General features: G+C 41.9%; 3 protein-coding genes and 1 long non-coding RNA gene across 5 annotated transcripts in view; 2 read left to right on the top strand and 2 right to left on the bottom strand.

Moving 5' to 3' along the window:
• Positions 1–216: 216 nt before the first annotated feature.
• On the top strand, positions 217–18,356 carry LOC100120968 (laminin subunit gamma-1). The gene is made up of 23 exons (XM_001604510.6): positions 217–383; positions 450–537; positions 2,264–2,853; positions 4,729–4,990; positions 7,273–7,574; positions 7,659–7,864; positions 8,183–8,286; positions 10,925–11,113; positions 11,368–11,593; positions 11,664–11,920; positions 12,037–12,209; positions 12,284–12,416; positions 12,504–12,728; positions 12,801–12,989; positions 13,067–13,252; positions 13,327–13,529; positions 13,603–13,818; positions 13,892–14,347; positions 14,423–14,553; positions 14,638–15,185; positions 15,806–16,164; positions 16,279–16,396; positions 16,491–18,356. Exons 3-23 carry the CDS (start codon positions 2,716–2,718, stop codon positions 16,724–16,726), a joined length of 4,857 nt encoding a protein of 1,618 aa, XP_001604560.2. The 5' UTR covers positions 217–383; positions 450–537; positions 2,264–2,715; the 3' UTR covers positions 16,727–18,356.
• LOC116416781 lies at positions 16,166–16,698 on the bottom strand. Its single transcript, XR_004227116.2, has 2 exons — positions 16,482–16,698; positions 16,166–16,387 (listed from the first exon to the last, which is right to left on the bottom strand). It is a non-coding gene; the product is annotated as an uncharacterized LOC116416781 (long non-coding RNA).
• Positions 18,040–22,940, bottom strand: part of LOC103317931 (syntaxin-6) — a 23,743-nt gene continuing 18,842 nt past the window's right edge. The window contains exons 6-8 of one of the 2 annotated variants that reach the window (XM_032600619.1): positions 22,178–22,404; positions 22,010–22,107; positions 18,040–18,859 (exon numbers count right to left, since the gene is read on the bottom strand). In XM_032600619.1, coding sequence (XP_032456510.1) covers positions 18,786–18,859; positions 22,010–22,107; positions 22,178–22,404 — 399 coding nt within the window. In that variant the 3' untranslated portion in view covers positions 18,040–18,785. Of the gene's footprint in view, positions 18,860–18,895; positions 22,108–22,177; positions 22,405–22,940 lie in introns of those variants that run through there. The other variant, XM_032600618.1, reaches the window with a different exon arrangement.
• The window catches only part of LOC100120993 (neurexin-4), a 5,777-nt gene continuing 5,475 nt past the window's right edge, over positions 22,639–22,940 (top strand). The window contains exon 1 of the mRNA XM_031926295.2: positions 22,639–22,791. The gene's annotated coding sequence lies outside the window, so the exon portion shown is untranslated. The remainder of the gene's footprint in view (positions 22,792–22,940) is intronic.

Genomic DNA, 22,940 nt, shown 5'->3' with positions numbered 1-22,940 from the left:
GCCTGTATATGCGGTTCGTTAAATCGTCCCTCTGGGGAACAATGGTCCCGTGATAAGGACGAGGTATTCTAGCGAACGGCCAGTGTTACACCGTGAAATATGATTTTATCTCGAAAATTTTACTTTGAAGAATTGCCGTGTACTCTCTGCAGAAACTGTTAAACGATGTATGACTCATACCGATTTTTTTGTTCCAGCGAAGCCTGCCGATCGCGATGAAGGAGAGTGTACTCACTGACGCAGTCTGAAAAAAGAACTGAAGAGCCAGAGAGAAATGAGAATACAATGCGCAAAGAGGAAAAAAAGCAGGAACAGAAATAGATGTCTGAACGTCGAGCGAGGAGGAAGATGCATGGGGGAGTACCGGCGAGGAGTCTGGTGCGGTAAGCATAATTTATTTCAAAGAAAGCTACAAAGGCTCGATGAATTATCGTTAATAATCGTTACAGGTTCTTCAATGAGGAAGCATCGGCGAGCGCATCATTAGGGCTGCAGCTCGCTCGGCCGGCTTTTAAAGACCGAGCAGCGCGAGGAAAGGTAGATCCGCACGCGGAACCAAAGTACCTACGTGTATATAAGCATATACACACACAAGCACGAGCTGTATACGTATAAGCGAGACAGAGAGAGAGAGAGAGAGAGAGAGAGAGAGAGAGAGAGAGAGAGAGAGGAGTGAAGGAGAGGCACGTCTCGCGAGAAGGAGAGAAAAACGCTGCGGCACTAAACCCTCCATCTCTCTCTACAAAGCAAGACGAGGCCTGCATATTCTCTCTCTCTCTCTCTCTCTCTCTCTCGGCCTGCAGGCAGCCTCTCCCTCTATCTCTCTCTTTCTCGCTCCTTAGCCTCGGTTGCGCTGCTGCAGTCGGAGTCTGTTGGGCGTCGAGAGCGAGTCTAGTGCGGAGGAGGCGCTCGCTCTCCTTTCCTTCTCTCCCTCGCTCTCGTGTACATGTACACGCATACAGACCCGACTACACACACAGACAGAGAGAGAGAGAGAGAGAGAGAGAGAGAGAGAGAGAGAGAGAGAGAGAGAGTTACCGCGCTGTGCGGGAGCGAGCGAGAGAGCTGCAGTACCTACAACGCGCTGCTCTCTCGAAAAGTTTTCTCTCTCCGGCTGGTAGTCTGGTACTGCGGTCAGCGCGGCCGACACGACGGAAGGTTCGTTCGCGTCGCTTGTGCGTGACTTTTCTTCTTTACTCTGTATATTCTCTCGCGGCTTTTGCATCTTATCGTGTGCGTGTTTTTTTTCTCTCTCTCTCTCTCTCTCTCTCTCTCTCTCTCTCTCTCTCTCTCTCTCTCGTTGGACTGTATGCGCGCGCGCCAGAATTTATCTGCCAGCGGAGACTGTGTGCGACTGTGCTCGACTGCTACTTCCGTTTTTCGCGCGAGCGTTCGGCTGTTTCCTATGGTCCGCGATATATTTATGTACGCGATGCTCGAGCATGAGGCTGTGTGTGCTACACTGCGCTGTGCGGAGAGTTTGTTTTCGATTTTCGCTCGCTCCGAAATCGAAATCGGAGTGACGAGCGCTCTTCTTCCCTGCAGTTAACTTTGGAGCGCAATTTTTTTGTCTATGGGTGCATGACTAACCGTCCACCGAAAAATCGTCATCCAGTAACGCTCGCGCGGAGAGACGTAAACACGAGCTCTTTGAAACGAAGCTTTCGGATTTTCCCACACAAAGCAAAGAAAAGCCTGAGATGCACGTCTCTTCTCGTACGAAGGAGTAGGCTCCCTCCGTATACGTCTGCTCCGAAAATAGAAACACGTGCGAAAGCACACGACAGAGAGAGAGAGAGAGAGAGAGAGAGAGAGAGAGAGAGAGAGAGAGAGAGAGAGAGAGAGAGTCTACCTATATGTATACCAGTCAGTCTCTCTGCGAACTCGAGACAGCCAGCGGCCTGGGATGTGTGTACACGCGCACGTAAATGCACACTCTCTCTCTCTTTGCTCTCTCGGTACCCGATGACTATTAATGCAAGTCCCTCGTTCCGGAGCTGAATGGATTTTGCCCGCAGTTTAGTGTCGTCGCGATTGCGCGATTTGTTGTTTTTTTTCCTCGCGCCGGTTTTCGCTCGTCATCGGTAATTAATGGGTGTGGAATTGGAAAGGGTTAAATCGAGAGGAGATCCAAATATGGGCAGGGATTTCTCGAACCTCCGAGGCATTAGCCCGCGAGCCAAGCGGAAGCCCCTTTCGAATTCCTTCGCAAGTTAAACTAACACCAATGTTCCGGAGACTAAAAAATTTTCTCCATTTCCAGAACGTCGCAGCCCTCGAAGGACATCATCAGCCTAATCTTCAGGACGGATCGAAGAGAGAAGGAACGGGTGTCGGTCCCGAGGAACACCCGAGCCAACGCGGAATGCGGCCTCGACTGTAAACTCGAAATTGCCCCGGAGAGGCCGTGTGTGCAGCGCGGCGCGCTCTCTCTCTCTTTCTCTCTCTCTCTTTCTCTCTCTTCCTCTCTGGCAGCAGCAGCAGCAGCAGTTCGAGGCGCGCGCGCCGGAGGAGGCGAATTAGTGCCTCGCCGAGATTCGAGCGGACACGAGTGCGCGAGCGGTGGCAACTGCCGCCGCCTCCAGTGAGTGCGAGCCTTTCATGACTCTGTGAAGATACTCGAGTTGATATTTTTTTCATTCGGGATTATCGTGTATGCGTACAGAGAGTATCCGATCCGCATCGTGTGTGAAAGTGCCATAGTAGAAGAGGAGGATGATGTTGCTGAGGTTGCTGCTGCTCGCGGCAGCCTGGTGCGTGGCTAGCGCCGAGCCCGATCCGGCGATCGAGTTCAACAGGATACCCAATCTCAGGGACGAGGACAAGTGCTACGATAGTAATGGAAGACCGCAGGTGAGGGAGAGTGCATTCTTCTAGGGAGCGGTGAAGATTTTCGAATTTTTTTTTTTTTATCGGAAGCGCGGGCAAGAGGTCGCCGGTGAAAACTTTTGCGAGAGATGCTTCCGCCGTGAAAGTTTACAGAACGGTATGGGAGTATTAATTTACCCAGGTTGAGGAGTTATGATTGTAAAACCCTTTTTATGAAACGAGTACGCGTATTTTTTGCTGTCAACCTTTGTTGGGCGTAAATTCTTCAAGCGACGGTATAAATACGGATCGTGCATTTTTTAAGGTACCTTATTTGTGTGGTCGAAAGAATATTTCGCTCGGTACAAGGAAAACTACAGATGTAATTCAGCATTTTTTTTCTCTCGTATTCGTTATGGTTGATACCGCGTGCAATATAATTTTTCATCGTGTAAAATGCTCTTATTTATAGCATCAATTTGGAACGTATATGTTATCATAGCTAATTTTGCATAATTTCATTGTCGATTCGGGTCACAGATATTAAACATAGTGTTACCTTATTCAAATGTTAATTATAGCTCTGATCAGTATTTCTCATTACACGTTACGAAAGTGTATTATCTGAGTCTTAATTCTGAACGATTTTGTAATAAGTGATCATATGCTCTCACACGCGAGATAACTTACAGTTTTACTAATTTTACTTTTAACCGAGGAATAAATAAACTTATGTGATTTAGTCAAACAAATCAAGCCATTAACATAGTTTATCGGCCTAAATTCCGTTATGCAACCAGTCTCGCTTGATATCGTTATGAGAACTCGATTCCTTTTGATTTGTTTTTTATGAAACAAAGCTATTCCGGCAGATTTGATTTCCTTCGTATTGTACATTTTTTTTATCGCCATCCAGTTATCACTTCGCACTATTTCCTACGCGTATCGTTACCTAACACCACATAGCTTCTGCAATAAATTGCACCGAAAAAATGAAGAGACAATGACGCAGGTACAACCGATCTAAAATTCGATCCTCCATCTAAATCATCATTCGAACCTCGTGCACAAAGCAAAACATCTCCGACAAAAGAATGCAACCTCTCGAATTCCTCTATCATGATTTAAACAAAGTAACCCGAGCAGGTATATAGGCTTCCGCGCACAGTTAAAAAAAAGCCGGCCACTATATTCGCGCGCACGCGGTAAACGTATATCATCTCTGCGCGCGAGCGCGGCCCTCGCTCTATACACGGCACGTGTGTAACAAGATCGGAAGGTAAACTCTGCTGCGCTGGCTTTTGCTGCGCTTGGCGAATAGCTGCCGCGTGTACCGCTTTAATACGAATTCTGCGGGGAAAAGTGAGAAACGAGTAAATTTTAGCTCGTTTTATTTTTCGAGGCGTTTTATTATGGGGATTGGTCGCGCTAAATTTTACAGAACGTGTTTCCGAGAATTCGGTAGCGTGTCTCTTTCTGGTTTTGGGTTATCGTAAGGGTTCGTTGTCGCTTGAACTTTGCTCGATAAAGAGTCCGGAGAAGAGATAAGCTCGACGCTTTTTTGGTATATGTACGACGACGTTAGAGTTTTTGTAACATCACGCACTGTTACAAAACAGCCGCGTAAGAGGCCGGGAGATGATTTTGATTATTTTACGGAGAGGAAGCGAGATGTGCTTATAATACTCTTGGGGGACCGAGGATAAACGTCGGCTTTTTTCTCTTATGTTTGTACACGTCTTGTGAGTCTTTCAAAAGATTGTTGTTCGACGTCTATGTTTCTATACCAAAATATTTCATGCATGATATAATTACTTTCCAAAAATAAAGCTTTCATAGAAGCTGGCAAAACCAATCGAACGATCGATTCGGCGTCCCCTAAAATAATAATAGTGAGAAATAGACTTCTGCCCGTTACAGAGGTGCAAGCCGCCGTTCGAGAACGCTGCGTTCAACGTCCTCATCGAGGCGACGAATACGTGCGGACAAGATGGACGTGGCACACCCTTCTGCAAGCAGACGGCCATCGATAAGAAGTCCTGCGACGTCTGCTACGAGGGCGACCATCCTGCAGCCTACCTGACCGATCAGAACACCAACGAGAAGCCGACCTGGTGGCAGTCGCAGACCATGTTCGAGGGTATCCAGTACCCGAATCAGGTCAACCTCACCCTCAATCTCGGTGAGCTAAACCTTTCAGATTTTTAATCTCGAATTTAAACTCTGACACTCGCCCAGCACGATTCCGTTTGTACGCATACGGCTCGACCCAGAAATAAATTTCTCAGTAGGGCGAAAATAAGAAAATCGAAGCCTAAAATACCTCCCCGCTCTCAAGCGCACAGAAGTTACACACACGGACGCGCTATCTCCGAATGAGACAGCGATCGAAGCGCAAACAAAGTTTATCAACCCGCGCGCACTTCATCCCGAAGAGAAATTTCCGTAGAGCACCGAAGAAAATTAGATCGACGAATTCCATCACATCTCTCTCTCTCTCTCTCTCGAGGCCGATAAGACGAGTCGACAAAGCGACTTGATTCGCAATGCATCAGTAGAATGCGGTGTTTTGAGAAAGCTCGCATAAATTGTTGCAGCTCGAGCGAAAGAAAATCAGCGTATGGAAGCGTCGAGATAGAGAAAGAGAGAGAGAACGAAGAGTGCCACGAGGCTGCCACTTCGGAGAAACGCACGCTTATGATGCAGATAGTTGCTCTCGTCGACTCGATTACTCCCGTATAAGCACACCCACATTGGCGTGCAATGCTTTACGCTGCATGCTGTGCGTGCTTTTATTTTACTTTAATTTTTTTTGTTCTCGAAAAATGTATCAATTTATGTCTTCACTCATCAGTACCTATATATAATCAAACGCGCAGACTCATCTAGATGTACTCAGAAATCCTCATCGCTCATCACGCGCCGTATACTTATGTATCGTGGGAGACACATTCATTCATTCATGATCGTCGGCTGAAAGAGGATGCGATGAACTTTTGACTCTCTCTCTCTCTCTCTCTCTCTGGTTTCCCTACGCGCGACTATATTATCTTTCGCTGATAAAACGCGTCGGCGAGAGCTACATTCACTCGCTTGGACTACATTATATTCTTCGGTGACGAGACGAGTCCTCGTTTCGTGCTCGCTATCACGTGCGCGCGATTCGATTTTATTATATCTATACAAATATGGTTTTATTCTTATTGCATCGCCGATATTTTTGATCCCCGTTTCGATCGAGTGACTCAGCCCCGGTCGTTAAAACTGGACTCCGCATACGCGATTAACGGGGAAAAAAAGAGCGATAAAAGCGAGTAAGAGCTTTCTTTGTATTTTTCGCGCAGCCTCGCGGCGACAGTTTCGCCTTTTATCTTCGCCGCTCTTAAACGAGATTAGCTCGATCTCGTAATTCTGTAAAAAGCAGCGGCTATATCTCATTTTAACTATGTACCCTATAAATAAGAAGAGTATAACGCAGAGGAAATAATATAATAACGCGAGAGCGATTAGCCGATGTCTATCTGTAAACGAGTCGAAGCTTCGCTCGGGTGTACAGTCCTCGACTGGGAGAAGTTCGTGCTCGCGAGCGCTTGCAAAAGCGAACAGGCCGTTGCTAATTTCACATCCCGCTATATACAGCGAACGCCGTGTTATGACCGGCGAGCTCGCGAGTCTGAAATGGTCATTTGCATCGAGCGCCGGGAAACCAGTTAGTGCAGCGGAGTATTATACTATAGTTGCTGATTCGACTCGGAAACGTTTCTTTTTTACACGCTTCGGTAATGCATCCTCGTGCGTAGGTATCACATGTCGTCTACCGAAATAAAATGCTGAAAAGAGCAAAGGCTGAGCTTTTAAAATTAATCCCGTATAAATTGGAACACGTGTTTTCGGAGCTTAAACCAGAAGCAGATTTCGTAAGCCGAGCAAACCCGCGCACTCGATTAGCAAAAAGCGACGTATCTTTCGAGAAAAAGCTCAAGCACCGCACTGCAGCGTGATTTCGGAATTCCAACGCATCCCCGACGATTAATAATGCATGAGCGGTGCTCGAGGCGCCTGTGTATACCTATAAGTAACACTACAGACAAAACGCGTCGGGCGACTCTCTTCTCTTTCTTACACATACGAATACAGCGCATCGGCTTTAAAACACCGAAGACGTCGTATGGTTCTAAGAGAAAAAGCTGTGCGCTGTACCGGCTGCGCGCCACATGGTCCATTCACGATATATGTGTGTGTGCTACGCCCTTTGCCGCGTCGAGAACCCATTGGCGTAACTCTGAGTTTCTTGCTCCTTGATGGGAAAGTGCGCTGATGGGATTTTAATTTCCGTTCGGGGGATTTCGCCTTGGTCGGTTATTGAGAGGTGGGAAATCAAACGGAGAGATGCGTAAGCTTGGAAGAAGGAGGTTCGATGAAATTTTCGCAAGGGATTAATTTACGAAATTTTTTATATTACAGGAAAAACCTTCGACATAACGTACGTGCGCGTGCTGTTCGAATCTCCGCGACCGGAGAGTTGGGGCATTTACAGGCGCAAGAATGAGAAGTCGCCCTGGGAGCCGTACCAGTTCTACTCGGCGACGTGTCGCGACACCTACGGCTTGCCCGAGTCCAAGGAAACTATTCGAGGAGAAGATACTCGTGTGCTCTGTAACAGCGTCTACTCCGATATCGTGCCGCTGTCCAAGGGTGTCGTCGCTTTCTCGACTTTGGAGGGGAGACCCTCGGCTTACAAATTCGAGACGAACGAAGAGCTTCAAGTGAGTTTCGATGATGAGAAACATTATAAATTTATACGAAATTCAAAACTAATTAAAGACATTGCGTTTGTTGCTCGATTGCAGGACTGGGTACAAGCGACGGACCTGAGAATCACTCTGGACCGACTCAACACTTTCGGAGACGAAGTTTTCGGCGACGATCAGGTACTCCAATCCTACTACTACGCTATAGCCGATGTGGCCGTGGGTGCAAGGTGTGCCTGTAACGGACACGCCGGCGAGTGCGTCAACAGCACCAGCGTCGATGGACGTACCCGCAGAGTATGCCGGTGAGTGTCGTCAGTAGAATAGCTTCATTTATTGGTGCTGTGTCTTCATTATTGGCGGTTACTTATGGAAATGTATACCGCTGCTAAGTAGGGTTCAATCAGGCAAGTCGATGGTTGTGACGAAGGGATTAGAGTAATTGTTTGATTATAGGGTCGAGTGACTTACAGTCGTAAACGTTGTCAGGTCTAAAGTGAGTTGGGTGTACAGCTGACTCACTTTTGTAAATAACACGCAGTATTGATACACGCATTCCAATATTCGCAATTATTAAAAAAGATGTAAGATTTTCTATTCGTATGTTTTGTTGAACTTTACAGGTGCGAGCACTTCACAACTGGACCCGACTGTAACGAGTGCCTGCCGTTTTACAACGACGCCCCTTGGGGTCGAGCCACGATTTACGATGCCCACGAATGCAAACGTGAGTATTAATAAATTCGAACAAGCAACATGCTCTCTTGCCGTCCTATTTTCCCCCCGTGTAATGCACTATAGTGCCGTTACATTCTTTGAAATAGGCGCTTCAGCGTCGTGCATACATATTTTTATCAATAACGTAGATGCTTTTAAAAGTTGTTTCGCCAGCGTGGAATAGTTTCTGAACATTTTTTTGTTTGTTACCTAATTAATACGAGAACACCGCTCTCGTCCAACAACCACGTCTGCCCCTTTTTTCATCTCTCCCTCGCCGCAGTGCGCGGGCGTGCAATTGCTCGGTTTCTAAGCCGACGCGTGACGAACCCGTTTTGTGAAAAGCCGCAATGAGCCGCTCTTTGTTCCTCCTCTCCTTCTCCATTCCATCTCTCTCTCTCTCTCTCTCTCTCTCTCTCTCTCTCTCTCTCGCTGCTGTTTCTATCCGTTTATTGCGCTCGCCGAATAAGGAGCGACCGAAAGTGGTAGGTAGAAGCGAAAATCGATCCACAGACGTCTCTCTCTTCTTTATATCCTTGTGCCTCGTAAAATACGATGATGCTGCGATGATTTGTTCTATTGCTGTTTTAATGCCGAAAACTGGGATTTTATGAGGATCTTTTCAGTCCCTGTACGAGGCCCACTTGGAGTAGTTTCACTCGTTGAAAAACTGCAACGCGACTTCATATCTCCTTCTTTGGGCCGGTCATCGCGATCGGCGAAAAGATCACACGTTATGACGAATAAAAAAAATATTTCTACTTCCTTGTACGCGGTATTTTTTCTTGTTTTCAGTGCGTGTTGACTGTCATGCCCTGACGCATGACTCGCGCACGTGCCCTTTTTTTCTTTTGACGCATATGTCGTACATTTTTTCGCTGAATAAAACGTTGTTTTTGGTAAAGTTTACATTCGTTAGAACGTTTTCGCAGCTTTGTAGCACAATTTGTTCAGGCTTTTACATTGTTGCAGTAATTATATTTTATAATTTATAACGCGGTTTTCTAAAAAAAGTCGAGAAATGACTTGGTGATATCTTAATAAATTGGGTTGTAGATTAAGCCAAGATAGCGAGCGAGCACGCGGCTGATTTGTATACGTTCAAACCAGTTTTACGCGATATGCGCGAGTTTCACGTAAAAATTTAAAGTCGTATTTCTTATATTCGCACATTAATTGATAATTGCACAGCGGTTATTTGTTGATTCGAAATCGCGAGTTTCTCATTCATGCAGACTTTTTCATTCGATCAAAAACTACTTAAAGCACTTGAAGACACAATAGTGAATCTTCAATAGAATTCTCAGAAACCTCAGCCCAATAACAACTTACAACCCTAAAACACAGAGAATAACCTACACCCGCACAACTTACCGCAAAGCCATTGAATTGTCCATCACCTCGACAAGATCCACACCCCACAATAACAAAGCACAATCATCCCACGAATATAAAGTTCAATGAAGCGCATAAAGCAAACTCTTCAATACATCCCTCCCCGACGATCTTATCTTTTCTTTGGATTGTATACACGTACCCCTGTAAGGACCTGCTCGAGGCTCGCGTTACCTAACCGGCCTTTACCTTTTACGATTGGCGATGCTACTCGAAGGAGTAGGAAGCGACTCGCAGGTGGGGGGGGGGGGGGGCGGAGGGAATGCATGCAACCAGACTCGCGGATTGTACGAAGAGTCTTCGCTCCCTCAGTCGAGGGCCGATCGAGGAGGATGGATGAACGAGTCGATGATCTCGTTGATTCGTTGGGGTGATATTGCGTGTTGCGTGATTTATAATCTCTCGCCGACGATCAACCAGTTATAACTGATTCCTTTCGTAGTGCAGTGTATAAGAGTGATGAAGAATTAGCGTTTAAAGAGTTTAACGTAAATGTTCGGCAAGCGTTTGCATACGTCATGATTCGACGATTGTTACAAGTGCACGAGTGTTGCGTGGGAGGGTGAAGTTCGTTGCGAATCATGCGAATACGCGGAGGATGCGAAGAAAAAGCTTTAATGCGCAACATAATGAAGCTTCTACTCCTGCTGCTGCTGGCGAACGGCATCTCGTGCAGCCTGTGTTATCATCGAGGCCGCTATTTCTCAAAGTACCGAGCTCCTCGTAAGCGCCGCTTTGTTAGCGTCGGTTTTCTAACATTAAATAAGCAACAATTTCATATGCCTTATAATAATCCATTAAACTTCACATAACTCTTCCTACAACACCTTACATCAGCAACATGAGGCAATATACTCATATATCCATGCATAAAGCTAATCGCTCTCGATATACCGAGCGCATTCCTCAGCGCGACGCACTTCGTTCCAACGATCCCTTTTGCAGCAGCGCGTCTCTTTCTCGGAGTCGCGCGACAGCAAAAACTTGACTCTCCCGCCGTCTATGCGGGTCTCTCGGAGTCCTTGCAAAGGCTGCGCTACTCGATCGCTCCGGCCTGTGAGACTAGTTTATACATTACTCCAAAGCTCGCTTCTCTCTATACACTCTCTGGCTCTATTCAAGGCTTATGTATTTATGGATGGGAGCCGCGCCGCGTCGGTTTTATTCGATTTTCATTGATTGGGCGAATCGAGGTTTGATTTCTGGCTTTTTACAATTGAAATAAGCTAATTTTTTTACTTATTCATTCACAGCTTGCAACTGCAACGGCTACTCGGACACCTGCTACTTCGACAAGGAGCTTTACAGGCTGACGGGACACGGAGGCCACTGCACTGACTGTCGGGATAACCGAGACGGCGCCAACTGCGAACACTGCCGCGAGAACTACTACGCCCGGCCCGAGGATGGTTACTGTATTGCCTGCAACTGTAACGAGATCGGTGAGTCACTTTTTTGAAGTTTCAAGTTCCTAACATCTCAGTGTATGTTAAAGAAAATTTGATTCACATCTGCTCACGATGCACAGGCCTACTTTCACAGTTGCGTGCAGGCGATCGACCGAAGATGATAATTATTATAACTCGTATTTTTAACGGTCTGCGAATTAAAATGATTGAGAGATATGCATGGAGAGATATAACTCTCATGTAAATTTCAGAATAATCCGTAACGCCGTTACGTTGGCGATTTTCAGGTTCGAGAAGTCTTCAGTGTAACGCCGAAGGCAAGTGCCAGTGCAAGCCTGGAGTCACTGGAGACAAGTGCGACCGTTGCGCTGCCAACTTCTTCGACTTCAGCAACTATGGCTGCACTTCTTGCGAGTGTAACGAGGCCGGTTCGCTCTACAACACTCCGAGCTGCGACCCTGTAACCGGTATCTGTACCTGCAAGGACAACGTCGAGGGAAAACGATGCCGAGAGTACGTTGACTCTCTTTTTTTAACTTATCGTGCTTAAAATTTGAAACTAAACTTGAATCGATGATTACAGATGTCGTCCTGGCTTCTTCAACCTCGACGAGGACAACGAGTTCGGTTGCACGCCCTGCTTCTGTTACGGTCACTCGTCGCTCTGTTCAACGGCGAGCGGCTACTCGCGCGTCAACATCGAAAGCTCTTTCGTTCGTGGCAACGAGCGCTGGTCGGCCAACGTTGCCGGCAAAGCTATGCCCGTCACCTACGATTCCATTAGCCAGTCCATCAGTGCCACTGCAGCCGATCGCGATAACGTCTACTTTGTTGCACCCGGTGAGATTTTACTTTTTTACTGCATCGTTATTATTCACCTGGAAGAGCAGAATGCTATTAGTGATGTAAGTTTGAAAGGCGAGCTTTTTGAGTAATTCGTTTCTTGACTTTTTTAGACCGATTCTTGGGTGACCAGAGAACATCTTACAATCAAGATCTGTCCTTCACTTTGAAAATCAGTGACAATGGGCCGGCGCCAACTGCGAGGGACATTATTCTGGAAGGTGGAAACGGTCAGCAAATCACTCAGCCCATCTTTGGCCAGAACAACAGTTTGCCGTCTACCAATGTAAGCCTATAGACGCTGAATTTTACTTTTTAATAATTATAAGGAAGATATAAAAAGCTTTTTTCTCTTATCAGGCGACAGAATTCATCTTCAGACTGCACGAACATCCCGATTACGGATGGCTGCCACGTTTGAACTCCAGAGCTTTCATTTCGATCCTAGCTAACTTGACATCCATCAAGGTTCGCGGTACTTACACCCATCAAGGTAAATACTGCGCGACGTTTCGAATAAAGTCCAAACTATTTTCTTTCACTTCAGAAAATCAATAAAATCTTTTATTTTTGAATATAGGTAAGGGAGAGTTGTACGACGTCAAGCTCGAAACTGCTCACCGAGGCGCCGCTGGTGAACCCGCTGACTGGGTCGAGCACTGTAACTGTCCTACGGGATACGTGGGCCAGTTCTGCGAGTCTTGCGCCCCTGGCTACCATCATGACCCACCCAATGGAGGACCATTTGCCCTTTGTGTACTTTGTAACTGTAACGGTCATGCGGACATTTGCGAAGCTGAAACTGGTACGCATTTTTTTTTCTTATAAGTTGAAAGTTCTTGATAAAAATTTGTATTCAACTATTTTTATTCTTTAGGTCAATGTATTTGTCAGCACAATACTGCTGGCAGCAATTGCGAACATTGCGCTCGTGGATTCTACGGACACTCATTGAAGGGAACTCCCGACGATTGCCAACCTTGTCCTTGTCCCGATAATGGACCTTGTATCCTGCTTGGAAACAACCCTGATCCGATCTGTTCCGAGTGTCCAGTTGGACGAACCGGTATGATTTGAAACTTAAATTATCCTTCAATCAGGAATAATGGTCAATAATGTATCGTTCGAATTTTCATAAATCAGGACCACGTTGCGAGATCTGCTCTGACGGATACTTCGGTAACCCCGAGAGAGGAATTCCTTGCAGACCTTGCGAATGTAACAACAACATTGATCTCAATGCTGTACGCAATTGTAACCAGGAAACCGGAGAGTGTTTGAAGTGTGTCAACAACACCGCAGGTGCTCACTGTGAAGAATGTTTGCCAGGTTTGTTGAAATTAACGTCTAACATTGCTTATAATCGATAGAAGCGTTTGATAACACTTGTTAAATTCTTTTAGGATACTATGGAGATGCTCTTTCTGACCAGAAGGACGATGGCTGCAAGCTCTGTCAATGTTATCCACCGGGAACTCAGGAGAGAGCTGATGGCGGAGTTGCACCTTGTGACCAACTTACTGGACATTGCTTCTGTAAATCCCACGTTATCGGACGTAACTGTGACCAGTGCGAGGACGGATACTACCATATTAGAGGCGGAGAAGTGAGTTTTATTTTAGATATTTATGTACATACAATTTTTCAAAACCGCAGTTAAACAAAATAATTTTTTATAGGGATGCATCGCGTGTAACTGCGATCTGGAAGGTTCGTACAACAGAACGTGTGATGCCATCACTGGACAGTGTAGCTGCAGACCTGGAGTTACCGGACAACGCTGTGACGCCTGCCTGCCATATCAGTATGGATTCAGCAGAGATGGTTGCAGAGCTTGCGAATGTGACAAGATCGGTTCGCATGACATGCAGTGTGATGCTAATGGACAGTGTCCAGTAAGAATTTTCATTCATAAATCATGAAAAGATACTTCGTGTACCATCTAATCGATACCTATTTTTTCTATAGTGTTTGCCAAACGTTGAAGGTCGCACCTGCAACCGTTGTAAAGAAAACAAGTACAACCGTCAATATGGTTGTATCGACTGCCCACCCTGTTACAATCTTGTACAGGATGCCGTGAACGAACACCGCGGAAGGTTGGCCGAACTTGAGGATAACCTGCGTAAGATCAAGAGCAACCCTACAGTAATCAACGAAGAAGGTTTCAAACAGAAGCTCAGCGATGTGCAAAATCGTGTGCGCGATCTTTTGGAATTAGCCAAGTCTGGTTCTGGATCGGGTAGCGATAAGAAGTCACTTGTAGAGCAATTAGACGAGTTGAGAGATCAGCTTACGGAGATCAGTAACACGTTACAGAATGTCGATCAGACCGCTAGCGATACCAATCGTACGACTTCACAGGGTAGAATGAGCATTGACGAAGCGGAAAAGGTTCTGGACAAAATTCATGAACAATTGACGGTGGGTAAATTTCTATTTACTGTCAATGGATTGATTAATTTGTTCCTAATGCGGTAAACTCTATTGCATTTCTAGGAAGCCGAAGACTACTTGGCGACCGATGGACAGTCTGCTTTGGCTGAAGCAAAGAAGCGAGCTGAACACGTTGGCCAACAAAACGAACAGATGACGGCGATCGCTCAGGAAGCTAGATCTATTGCCGATTCGTGAGTTTTTTAAATTTTTGATTCACTTATAGTGTGTTTATTGCTTAACGCTTAAAATATTAAGACAAACTTTTCTAAATTTAGGAACATCAAGGAGGCTAAGAGACTCCAAGAAGTCGCCGAGCAAGCTAAGAATACCTCTCTGGAGGCTTACAACTTAGCCAAGAAGGCTATTGCTAAATATACTAACATTAGCGATGAAATCCGGTTACTTGAAAACAAACTCATAGCTTTAGAGGAACGTTACGGCGATGTCAAAAAACTGACTGCCACAGCAGTGGCCAAGTCGGACACCGTATCCAAGGAAGCCGTTAGTCTTCTACTTCTTGGCATTTCGCTACCAGAGGTAAACCTGACGGATCTGCAGAACCGCGTCGAAGAAGTAAACAAGGAGGCGGCGAAGATCAAGGATCAAGCCAAGATTCTACTGGATGAGAATATCGATTTAATACACGATATTGAGGACAAGGTCAGGAAGAGCGAGGACCTCCTGTATAAGGCTGAGGATCAGCAGACCATAACGGCGGAACTACTTGCTGAAGTCGACGACGCCAATAATGTTGCGAAGAACGCTGTTAACCGTGGAGACCAAACCCTTAAGGAGGCTGTCGATACGTTACAAAAACTCAGTGGTAATTATACTTTAAAAATAGCTTTAACATTCCTTAAACATCTATAACTATTATAGTATATTTCGATATAAGTGCTCAAAAGTTGTTGATTCTACACGAGTGCGAGGTTTGTCTCCCGAGCGAAGCGAGAATGTACTTGAACGCACGTGGAGCGTGCGTAAAAGTGCATTTTACGCACACTGTATCGAAAAGATTATTAAGTTTGACGATCATAAAAAGTCGCTCGATAAAAAAGAGAGACATTGAGCTCAGTCACAGTTTATTACTTACTTGATTTAAAAACTTGTCAATCTGCAGTCTCGTTTTTTTTTTCGTTCTCATCAATAGTTACGAAACTTCCTACATTCCATAAAGTTAATATCAAAATTCTCGGAACTACACAAGCGTTAAATTTCGCTCATGCGTTCGCGTGATCATATGGACGATGACGAAGACGTCGAGCTCTAATTACAGTATATTTCGCTCCTCATTTAATCAAAGCTCTTAGGCAAGCAATTTTAAAGTCTCAATTGTCTGTTTCACATAAAATGTAATTTATTATAATCGAGAAAGTTAATGTATAATTATTTTGATTGACGAAGAAAAGAAATAAACCAAATCTTTGAATTTGTCCTTCATAGTCTTCGACGCTGAAGTACAAGCTGCCCGCGATAAGGCAAGAGCCGCCTTGGAGGATATAGGTATCATCGGCCAACTTATAAGGGAGGCGACACAAAAGTCTGAGGACATTCATCAGATACTTGATGGCTCTGAACAGAATGCGATACGAGCGCGTGAAGTAGCCCAACAAGCTCAAGCCAATGCTAATAACGCTAGTGCCATGGCCAACGAAATTCACCAGGAAGCTAACAAGACCAAAGCCGAGGTTATCAAACTCGGCAACGAGGCCGACAAGCTGCACTTGAGGGTCAACACGACCGATAATATGATAAGGCAATACGAGGATAGGATCAGAAAGGATGCCGACAATACTGCACAGGTTGGTTTAAGATGTTCATTTTTATTCAAAATTTCTTAGCTAAAACCGATCTAGGATTAGAATTTTAAAAATATAATTACGAATAAAATATTAATTTTTATATCCTTGGTTCAGGCTAAAGTAAAGGTCAGTCAGGCGAAATCCAATGTAACATCAGCTGGACAGCAGGTTACCAAAGCGTTGGAGGAAATCGCAGAGATCACCAGAGAACTTGACGCTCTTCCTGATATCAGTAAGTGTTTTGTCATAAAATTGCGTATAAATATAAAATAAAACGCATTCATCTTAATAAAACAGAATTTAACTTTTAATTTTACTTTTCTTAGGTAACGCTGATCTAGACCGACTAGAAGACCGGCTGCGCAAGGCCGAGGATGACATCCGCGCAGCAGACCTGGACCAGCGTATCCGCGCTCTGACCGACTCCAAGAATCTGCAGACCCAGTGGGTGAAGAACTACGAGGACGAGGTGAGTCGACTGCGTGTTGAGGTTGAGAACATCAACGACATGAAGAAGGTCCTACCCAGCCACTGCTACAACAACCCACGTCTTGAGCCTTAAGCTGTGCCTAGACCACCCCGACGACACCGTGTCTGCGCCCGCATACTGTCGCATTGTCTCCTTCGACCAAGTGTGCCATTCGATACTTAAAAGTGTTTTGTGAAAAGCGGAAGGAGGCTGATGACAATGACGATGGGTATGTGTATATGCACCAGGTAGACGTGTTCTTTATTCATTCTATTTTTTTGTCGCGTGAGATTCCGAGACGAGAAGAGATGGTGTTCTCTTTGTTGCTTGGTTTTTCTCTTTCGATGAAGCTTAATCGATATCTACTTTTAGATTTTATCGAGTGTTCGAAAACGATGGATGAAAGAATATTTTTTTTTGTTAGAACTGTGTTCAAAACCGATCGTCGTTGAATTATGCTTTTTTAACGCAACTTCAAAAGTAATCTCAAATATTAAACTTTTCTCAGTATATTTAGCATTTGAAAAATAAGTCGTAATTTATTTAAACTTATAAACTGAATTTGTTAAGTTCATTTGTGTTCATTAGTTTAATTTACACGACATCAAACGTTTAACTGTCAAGCAATTTTTTTAAGATGAATATTTTGAAAATATTATTTTATCCATAAATTTTGAATTCATCAAATCTTAAAATAGATGTACGATTGCGCAAAAGCAGAAATTAAAGTTGAATGGAAAAATATTATAAGACATTAAGAAACACTTGAGTACTTGAACAGTACTTAGAAGTATTTGATTTATAATCAAAATGCTGGTTTTCTCTCTTATTAAATAATACGCGATACTTTAGGCTTTTAACAAGTTAAATATTTTCATATACAATAGGCATATGGCATTGAAAATTGCATACATGAAAAAAAATCTTTAGATCCCGTGAAAATTCAACATATCAGCGACGTAAAGAATAAATGTTTCGAGGTGCCTTAAGAAAAATACTTAATTTAAAAAATCACTGCTGCAAATGATCTTGAAAAAAAAAAAAATGAAAAAATCATGCTATATTTACTTAGAGAAAGGAATAAATGAGAGTCGATTATAGTGTAAAACCGACTGTGTGGTGTAATAATTTAGCAGATCATTAAGAAGCCATTGTTTTACTTGTGTATATTATACCAATTAGATGATTGTTTTATTTAAGTGTAAGTTAAAGAATCTTTTTTTATGTACTTTCAGAGCTCAGCTTAAGTTGCGCACTTTTATATAATGATGATGCGACATAATTACAATATTTTAAGTATCATACCAAAGAGCTTTTTTCTATGTACGATTAGAAAAAATAGACAAAGTTCAGATGACTATTAATTTACGCTGCATTTTTAACTGGACCAATTAGTTTTTATTCGATTTAATATTCGAAAAATTCTGATTTGATCTTCTTCTACTACTTTCATATTTCATGTACCGACTTAAGTATAAACTTTCTTGACTATATCATAGACTGCAATTGATTGCACCCGTCTGTGCACAAAGACTTTGATTTGAAAATTTGTACATTTTAAAAACTCCTTTTCCAGTCTTTATATGCATCTCAGGCGTATCAACTTTTTTCTTAACATTTGTACTTTTACAAGATTATATGAATCCGTTATTTCATACGTTAGAATAGTTCAGAATGTAGAACAAAAACTTAACTCGAAAAATAAAGTAATTTTACTAGAAAATAAATGCTATCGATTTTTCTCACTGTCTTTCAACAAAATATACCTATTTCTTATGATTTTCAGATTCTATTTGCAAATGATTAGAAGTCTGCATGTGCATACAAATAATAAAAAATAAAATCCGTTAGAAGATGTATCTTGCCTGCGAAATCGTGCGAAAATGTGGATAAAAAATAAAAATAAAAAAGTTCTCTTTAGTCACTATATTGAAGATGATTACTACGACATGTTTGATAGAAGTTTTTATTGAAAATATTCGACCACTTAATTAATCATATGAAAAAATAAATAGTGCGTGTATTAAAAAAGTTAAACTTAATTTGTTCGGCGTTCGCTTACAATTAAATCGTCACGAAGAAAAACACAGGCCCAATATCTCGAATCGGACTTTGGATGGAATTCGCTCGCCCTTCTCACTTTCTCTTCGTTTCAAAGTACAAATAAAACAACGAGAATTAATAATATAGCAGTCAATACTCCAATGGCTACCCATTGTCTGCGATCTAGAACAAACGTAAAAGTAAAACCATTCAAATGCGTCACCTTGTAAAACTATTCCCATATAATTTTTATTCATCGATACAGAGTATGATCTATAAATATCGAGTTAACAAAGTGTGCATTGTTGATTTTTTTTTTCATAACATCACTGTTGGTAGTGTATATTATTAGTGATCGGTTACCAAACAACGTACATCACTGAGATACAAAATCACTACACATTTTTACGCTAAATTTCATTCTATGCTCGTGTTTGAATTGGTTAGTGTGTTACAAGAATACAGGGAAGAAACATATATCCGATGTTTATGTTAACTTATTTTGGCCCTTTCTTCCAGTAGTTTTACACATCTAGTACAAGTTTTTTTAAGTGTTCTACGTTCATAAATTAACTTTGATAAAACACATAGTCGTTGGTCACGTTGTGTAGTTATTTTTGCATCAAAAGGAAATACAATGTTGGTTTTTTGGTGGAGAAGAAACAGATTTGGTGATTTCACACAAGTAAAATATTGAGTAGTTTGTACAAACGAAAATAAAATAATTATTCAGGATCTGGTTTGGGAATAGCTGAAATCAACGGATTTAATGTTGTGAAGGATTAACAATCGTTATTTGTTCTTACTTAGAACCTTTATTATATTTAAAATATTTTGGAAATGATTTGTTTTTATTTAAATCAAAGCTGCACAGTTTTTGTGTTTTCTTTTGTTCGGAATTTACTTTTTGATACAATCTAAGCTTTTAAGTAACTAATTATCGCTTACCGATTTCCTATACATAATCATTCTAAAGCTATAGTTTTAAAATTAAGTAGTTTGGATATGTATAAATAATGTTTAAGTTATTTCACTATACTTAACTATGATTAGTTTAGAATTTCAAATAGCTCTCGCATGTAAAATAACCAAAGGACCTTAAAATTGTTCAACGCAACGCATTAAAATTAAAGTCGGTTAAAAAAATTTATTGTCTCTCTTGTAAAACGTTAAAAATTATCTGAATGTTTGTTCAGCGTTTGAAATTCATTATTGAATTTTCGACGGATTTTGTTACATCGTAAAAAATTTCTTCATTTATATATTAAAAAAACGTTTAGTTCATAATTTTGAGGTCCGTTAGTCACATTTCGTACTTGGCAAGGGTCAAAATGCAAACGAAAAGTATAATTATATGTATAATTTAAGTATACAAACGACGAAATTTTGAAAAATCTTTATGCGTTTATCGTTCCATAATCGTTAAATAATAACTGTTCACATTTCAACAACAATCACAAAATAATGGCTTCTCTAATCCCTTTTACTACATTTCGGTCAACATTCAAATTGTTATATCCTAAGTTTTGTTTGTCATTAATATACATAATATATCTTAGCTTAATTTCTTCAACAACCATGTTTACATTTAAGTATCATAGGTTTCTGGAACAACAACATCTCTTGCGATTATCAAATGTCATACGCAAACATCACGTATCCCAATGGTCTTCACGCACGTAAAAAATGTCCTGTACCCTCGTTTCGATAACAATCAATTTTGCAATCACCCGCGCTAAAATAAGGAAAAAACCCGTCTGCAAAATATTGCGAAAACTTTGCTTTGCTTTGGCTTTTCTGTGTATATAGTGACGATTTTTCATCTCGCTTAATACTTTTTGTTTTACTGTATAATCATAATAATAATATAATAAATATTGAGTATTAACCTTTGATTTGAAATGCAAATGATTCGTCCAGCTGCACAACAGTCGTTTGTGCGAACCTTTCGTTATTTTTATCAACCTTTGGACTTCTTTCTATTTTGGCATACATTGGACAATATTTGGCATGACACAATATACTATTAAATACATATGCTGCTATGCTAATGTTTTTCGTACTTTTGTTATTTGGCTATAATTAGGCAATATACTTTTAACAGTAATTGTTTCACCACGAAAAAATCGACGGCCACGAAAAAGCCATGTTTTTATCTGCAGCCCGTTTGTTACGTACCTGTTGTCGCAAAAAAGTATTATTACACCATTTTATTATATTTGATCACTGAGGCAATAGTTCTCACAAAGCTGTACTACTTTTTTCTAGTTGCAAGGGATGCTTGAAGAACAATCATTCAGACAGAAGATTTCTTATCGGCTTTTCACTTTTACTAAATATTTTTCAATGAAATATCAAAGTCTCGTACGGAAATTTCCAAGTGCTGATTGATTGTTGATAATCATGCCCTTTGTTCGCAAATAACTTATTCTAACGGACTTGTCTGAAGAAGCATACAGTTGCTCCAATTGTCTAATACTACTGCCCTTAGAAACCTTTGCATTCGGTAAGCCGGGCGCAAAAACAATTTTTCTTATTTTCACTACGCAAGTGCAAGTTTTTGAGTCAGCTAAACTACCCTGCCTGTTCTTCGTCGCTCTGAATTTTTTGAGTCTCGCTATTGACTTTTTTAACGGGTATTGACTTGCAATTTCAAGGAATTTTAATCGATATTAATCGTTTTTTCTCAACGTAAGGTCCCAATAGGCGCAAAGAAAAGTATAATAATATTCGTAAGAAAATAAACAAGGAGACGTACTTTTTAGTGCTTATTTTAAAATGCGCGATTCTTATATAATTTGTATAGGAAATTTCAAGTTCATCAAAGTTCATTGAATATAAAAGATATTATAGAGACTGTGAGTTGAATTTCCACAAAGTTTTCTTTAAAAATATAAAGCTTTTTATTGTATTGTTGTATTTTAAGTTTAGAAAATGGCCAAAGAATAATATTTGTATAAGAAATGCATTATTTTTTGTTCATTTTTTTCGTTAAGTACAAGTAACTTTCAAACTATCGCAGCATTTCATTTCATATCACCTAGATAGTTTTGTGCCTAATGGGTGAATCTAAAAAATCTTATAAAGATTTGGAAAATTATTTTGACGAGGGTTCTCATTTGTACTATTAATATTGTTAGAAAATAAAAGTATTTGGAGTAAAATTATCGAGTTATTAAGGCCCATTGCATAGTTAGAAACACTAATCTCTGGAGCATAGAAAACAGTTAGTTATAGTAGTCGACAAGGAGCACAGGGAAGAAGGCTTGGGAGTATAGTCAGAGGTACTGGACGTTGAAGTTGTGGGAGCAGGAATATAATTGTTATAGTTACCGTTGCTCATATGGAGGACCTTTGCCATTTTCTTCATGGTCGCGTCCAACTTTGAGTCAGTAATAACTTCCATTTCATTGTTGAAATCGTCAAGCATTCTAAAATAGTTAAAGAACATTTGAGTACACTGTAAAAGTGAGCAATCCAATGATTAAGTTTAATACTAACACTTGATGTTCGTCATATTCAGAATTAATTTGTCTCGATACTGTCTTCAGCGTGCCAGTATTGTCACTCATGATGTCCTCTTGATGTCTCCTCATGGAGTTCTGATTACAAATGGGTTTAGGAAGGAACTGTCGATTGGGACTGTCCATTTCATTTTCCAGTTTACTGTACTTGGCTGTCCCATGGCTGACAGTTGGTGCTTTCACTGGACTGTTATCCAGCGTTGGCTGCAAAAGATGCAATAGATTAATGAATGAACAATTATAATTTTTTTATTTTTTTTTTCTATTATAATATATACAATTTTGAACAAAAAGTTCCTCATAATCATTCAAAATTTTGAACTCTGTAAATCATTTTTAAAAATCTCCCAATTAAAAATCAATTCAAATCAGTAAAACAGCAAATCTAGTCGAACGTTAACTGGCTTCAACCGGCCCCTCTTTTTGTTTACCATTCATCCTTCTCCTTGCCTGACATAATCACGCCTGTATTCGCGCGCGCACCCGCAGAGCGCTGCGCGCCGCCGCCTCGCCGCCGTTGCATCCTATATAATCCACACCCACGCCGACGCGACGATACACACATAACGAACGCTTCTTCTCCCGTCTCAGGTATCCACTGTACCTACATCATCGCGTGTGTAACACTACCTATAGCTCGTCCCCGCACACTAGCCTGCACACACTCTACAGTCTCTTACGACAGTCCGCAGTCGCGTATGAATCACGTATCACGTATGTGAGATATCAGCGTGTGTGTA

The sequence above is a fragment of the Nasonia vitripennis genome, chromosome 1 (genome assembly GCF_009193385.2).
Source record: "Nasonia vitripennis strain AsymCx chromosome 1, Nvit_psr_1.1, whole genome shotgun sequence".
Lineage (NCBI taxonomy): Eukaryota > Metazoa > Arthropoda > Insecta > Hymenoptera > Pteromalidae > Nasonia > Nasonia vitripennis.
Note: the sequence above shows the minus strand (reverse complement) of the source record. Positions and strands in the feature narration are given on the sequence as shown.

Coding starts and splice junctions, on each gene's coding strand:
- LOC100120968 (XM_001604510.6), top strand. CDS start 2,716: ATGATGTTGCTGAGGTTGCTGCTGCTCGCGGCAGCCTGGTGCGTGGCT. Junction 12,417..12,503: donor CGGTACTTACACCCATCAAG/GTAAATACTGCG, acceptor TTTTGAATATAG/GTAAGGGAGAGTTGTACGAC. Junction 15,186..15,805: donor TACGTTACAAAAACTCAGTG/GTAATTATACTT, acceptor TGTCCTTCATAG/TCTTCGACGCTGAAGTACAA.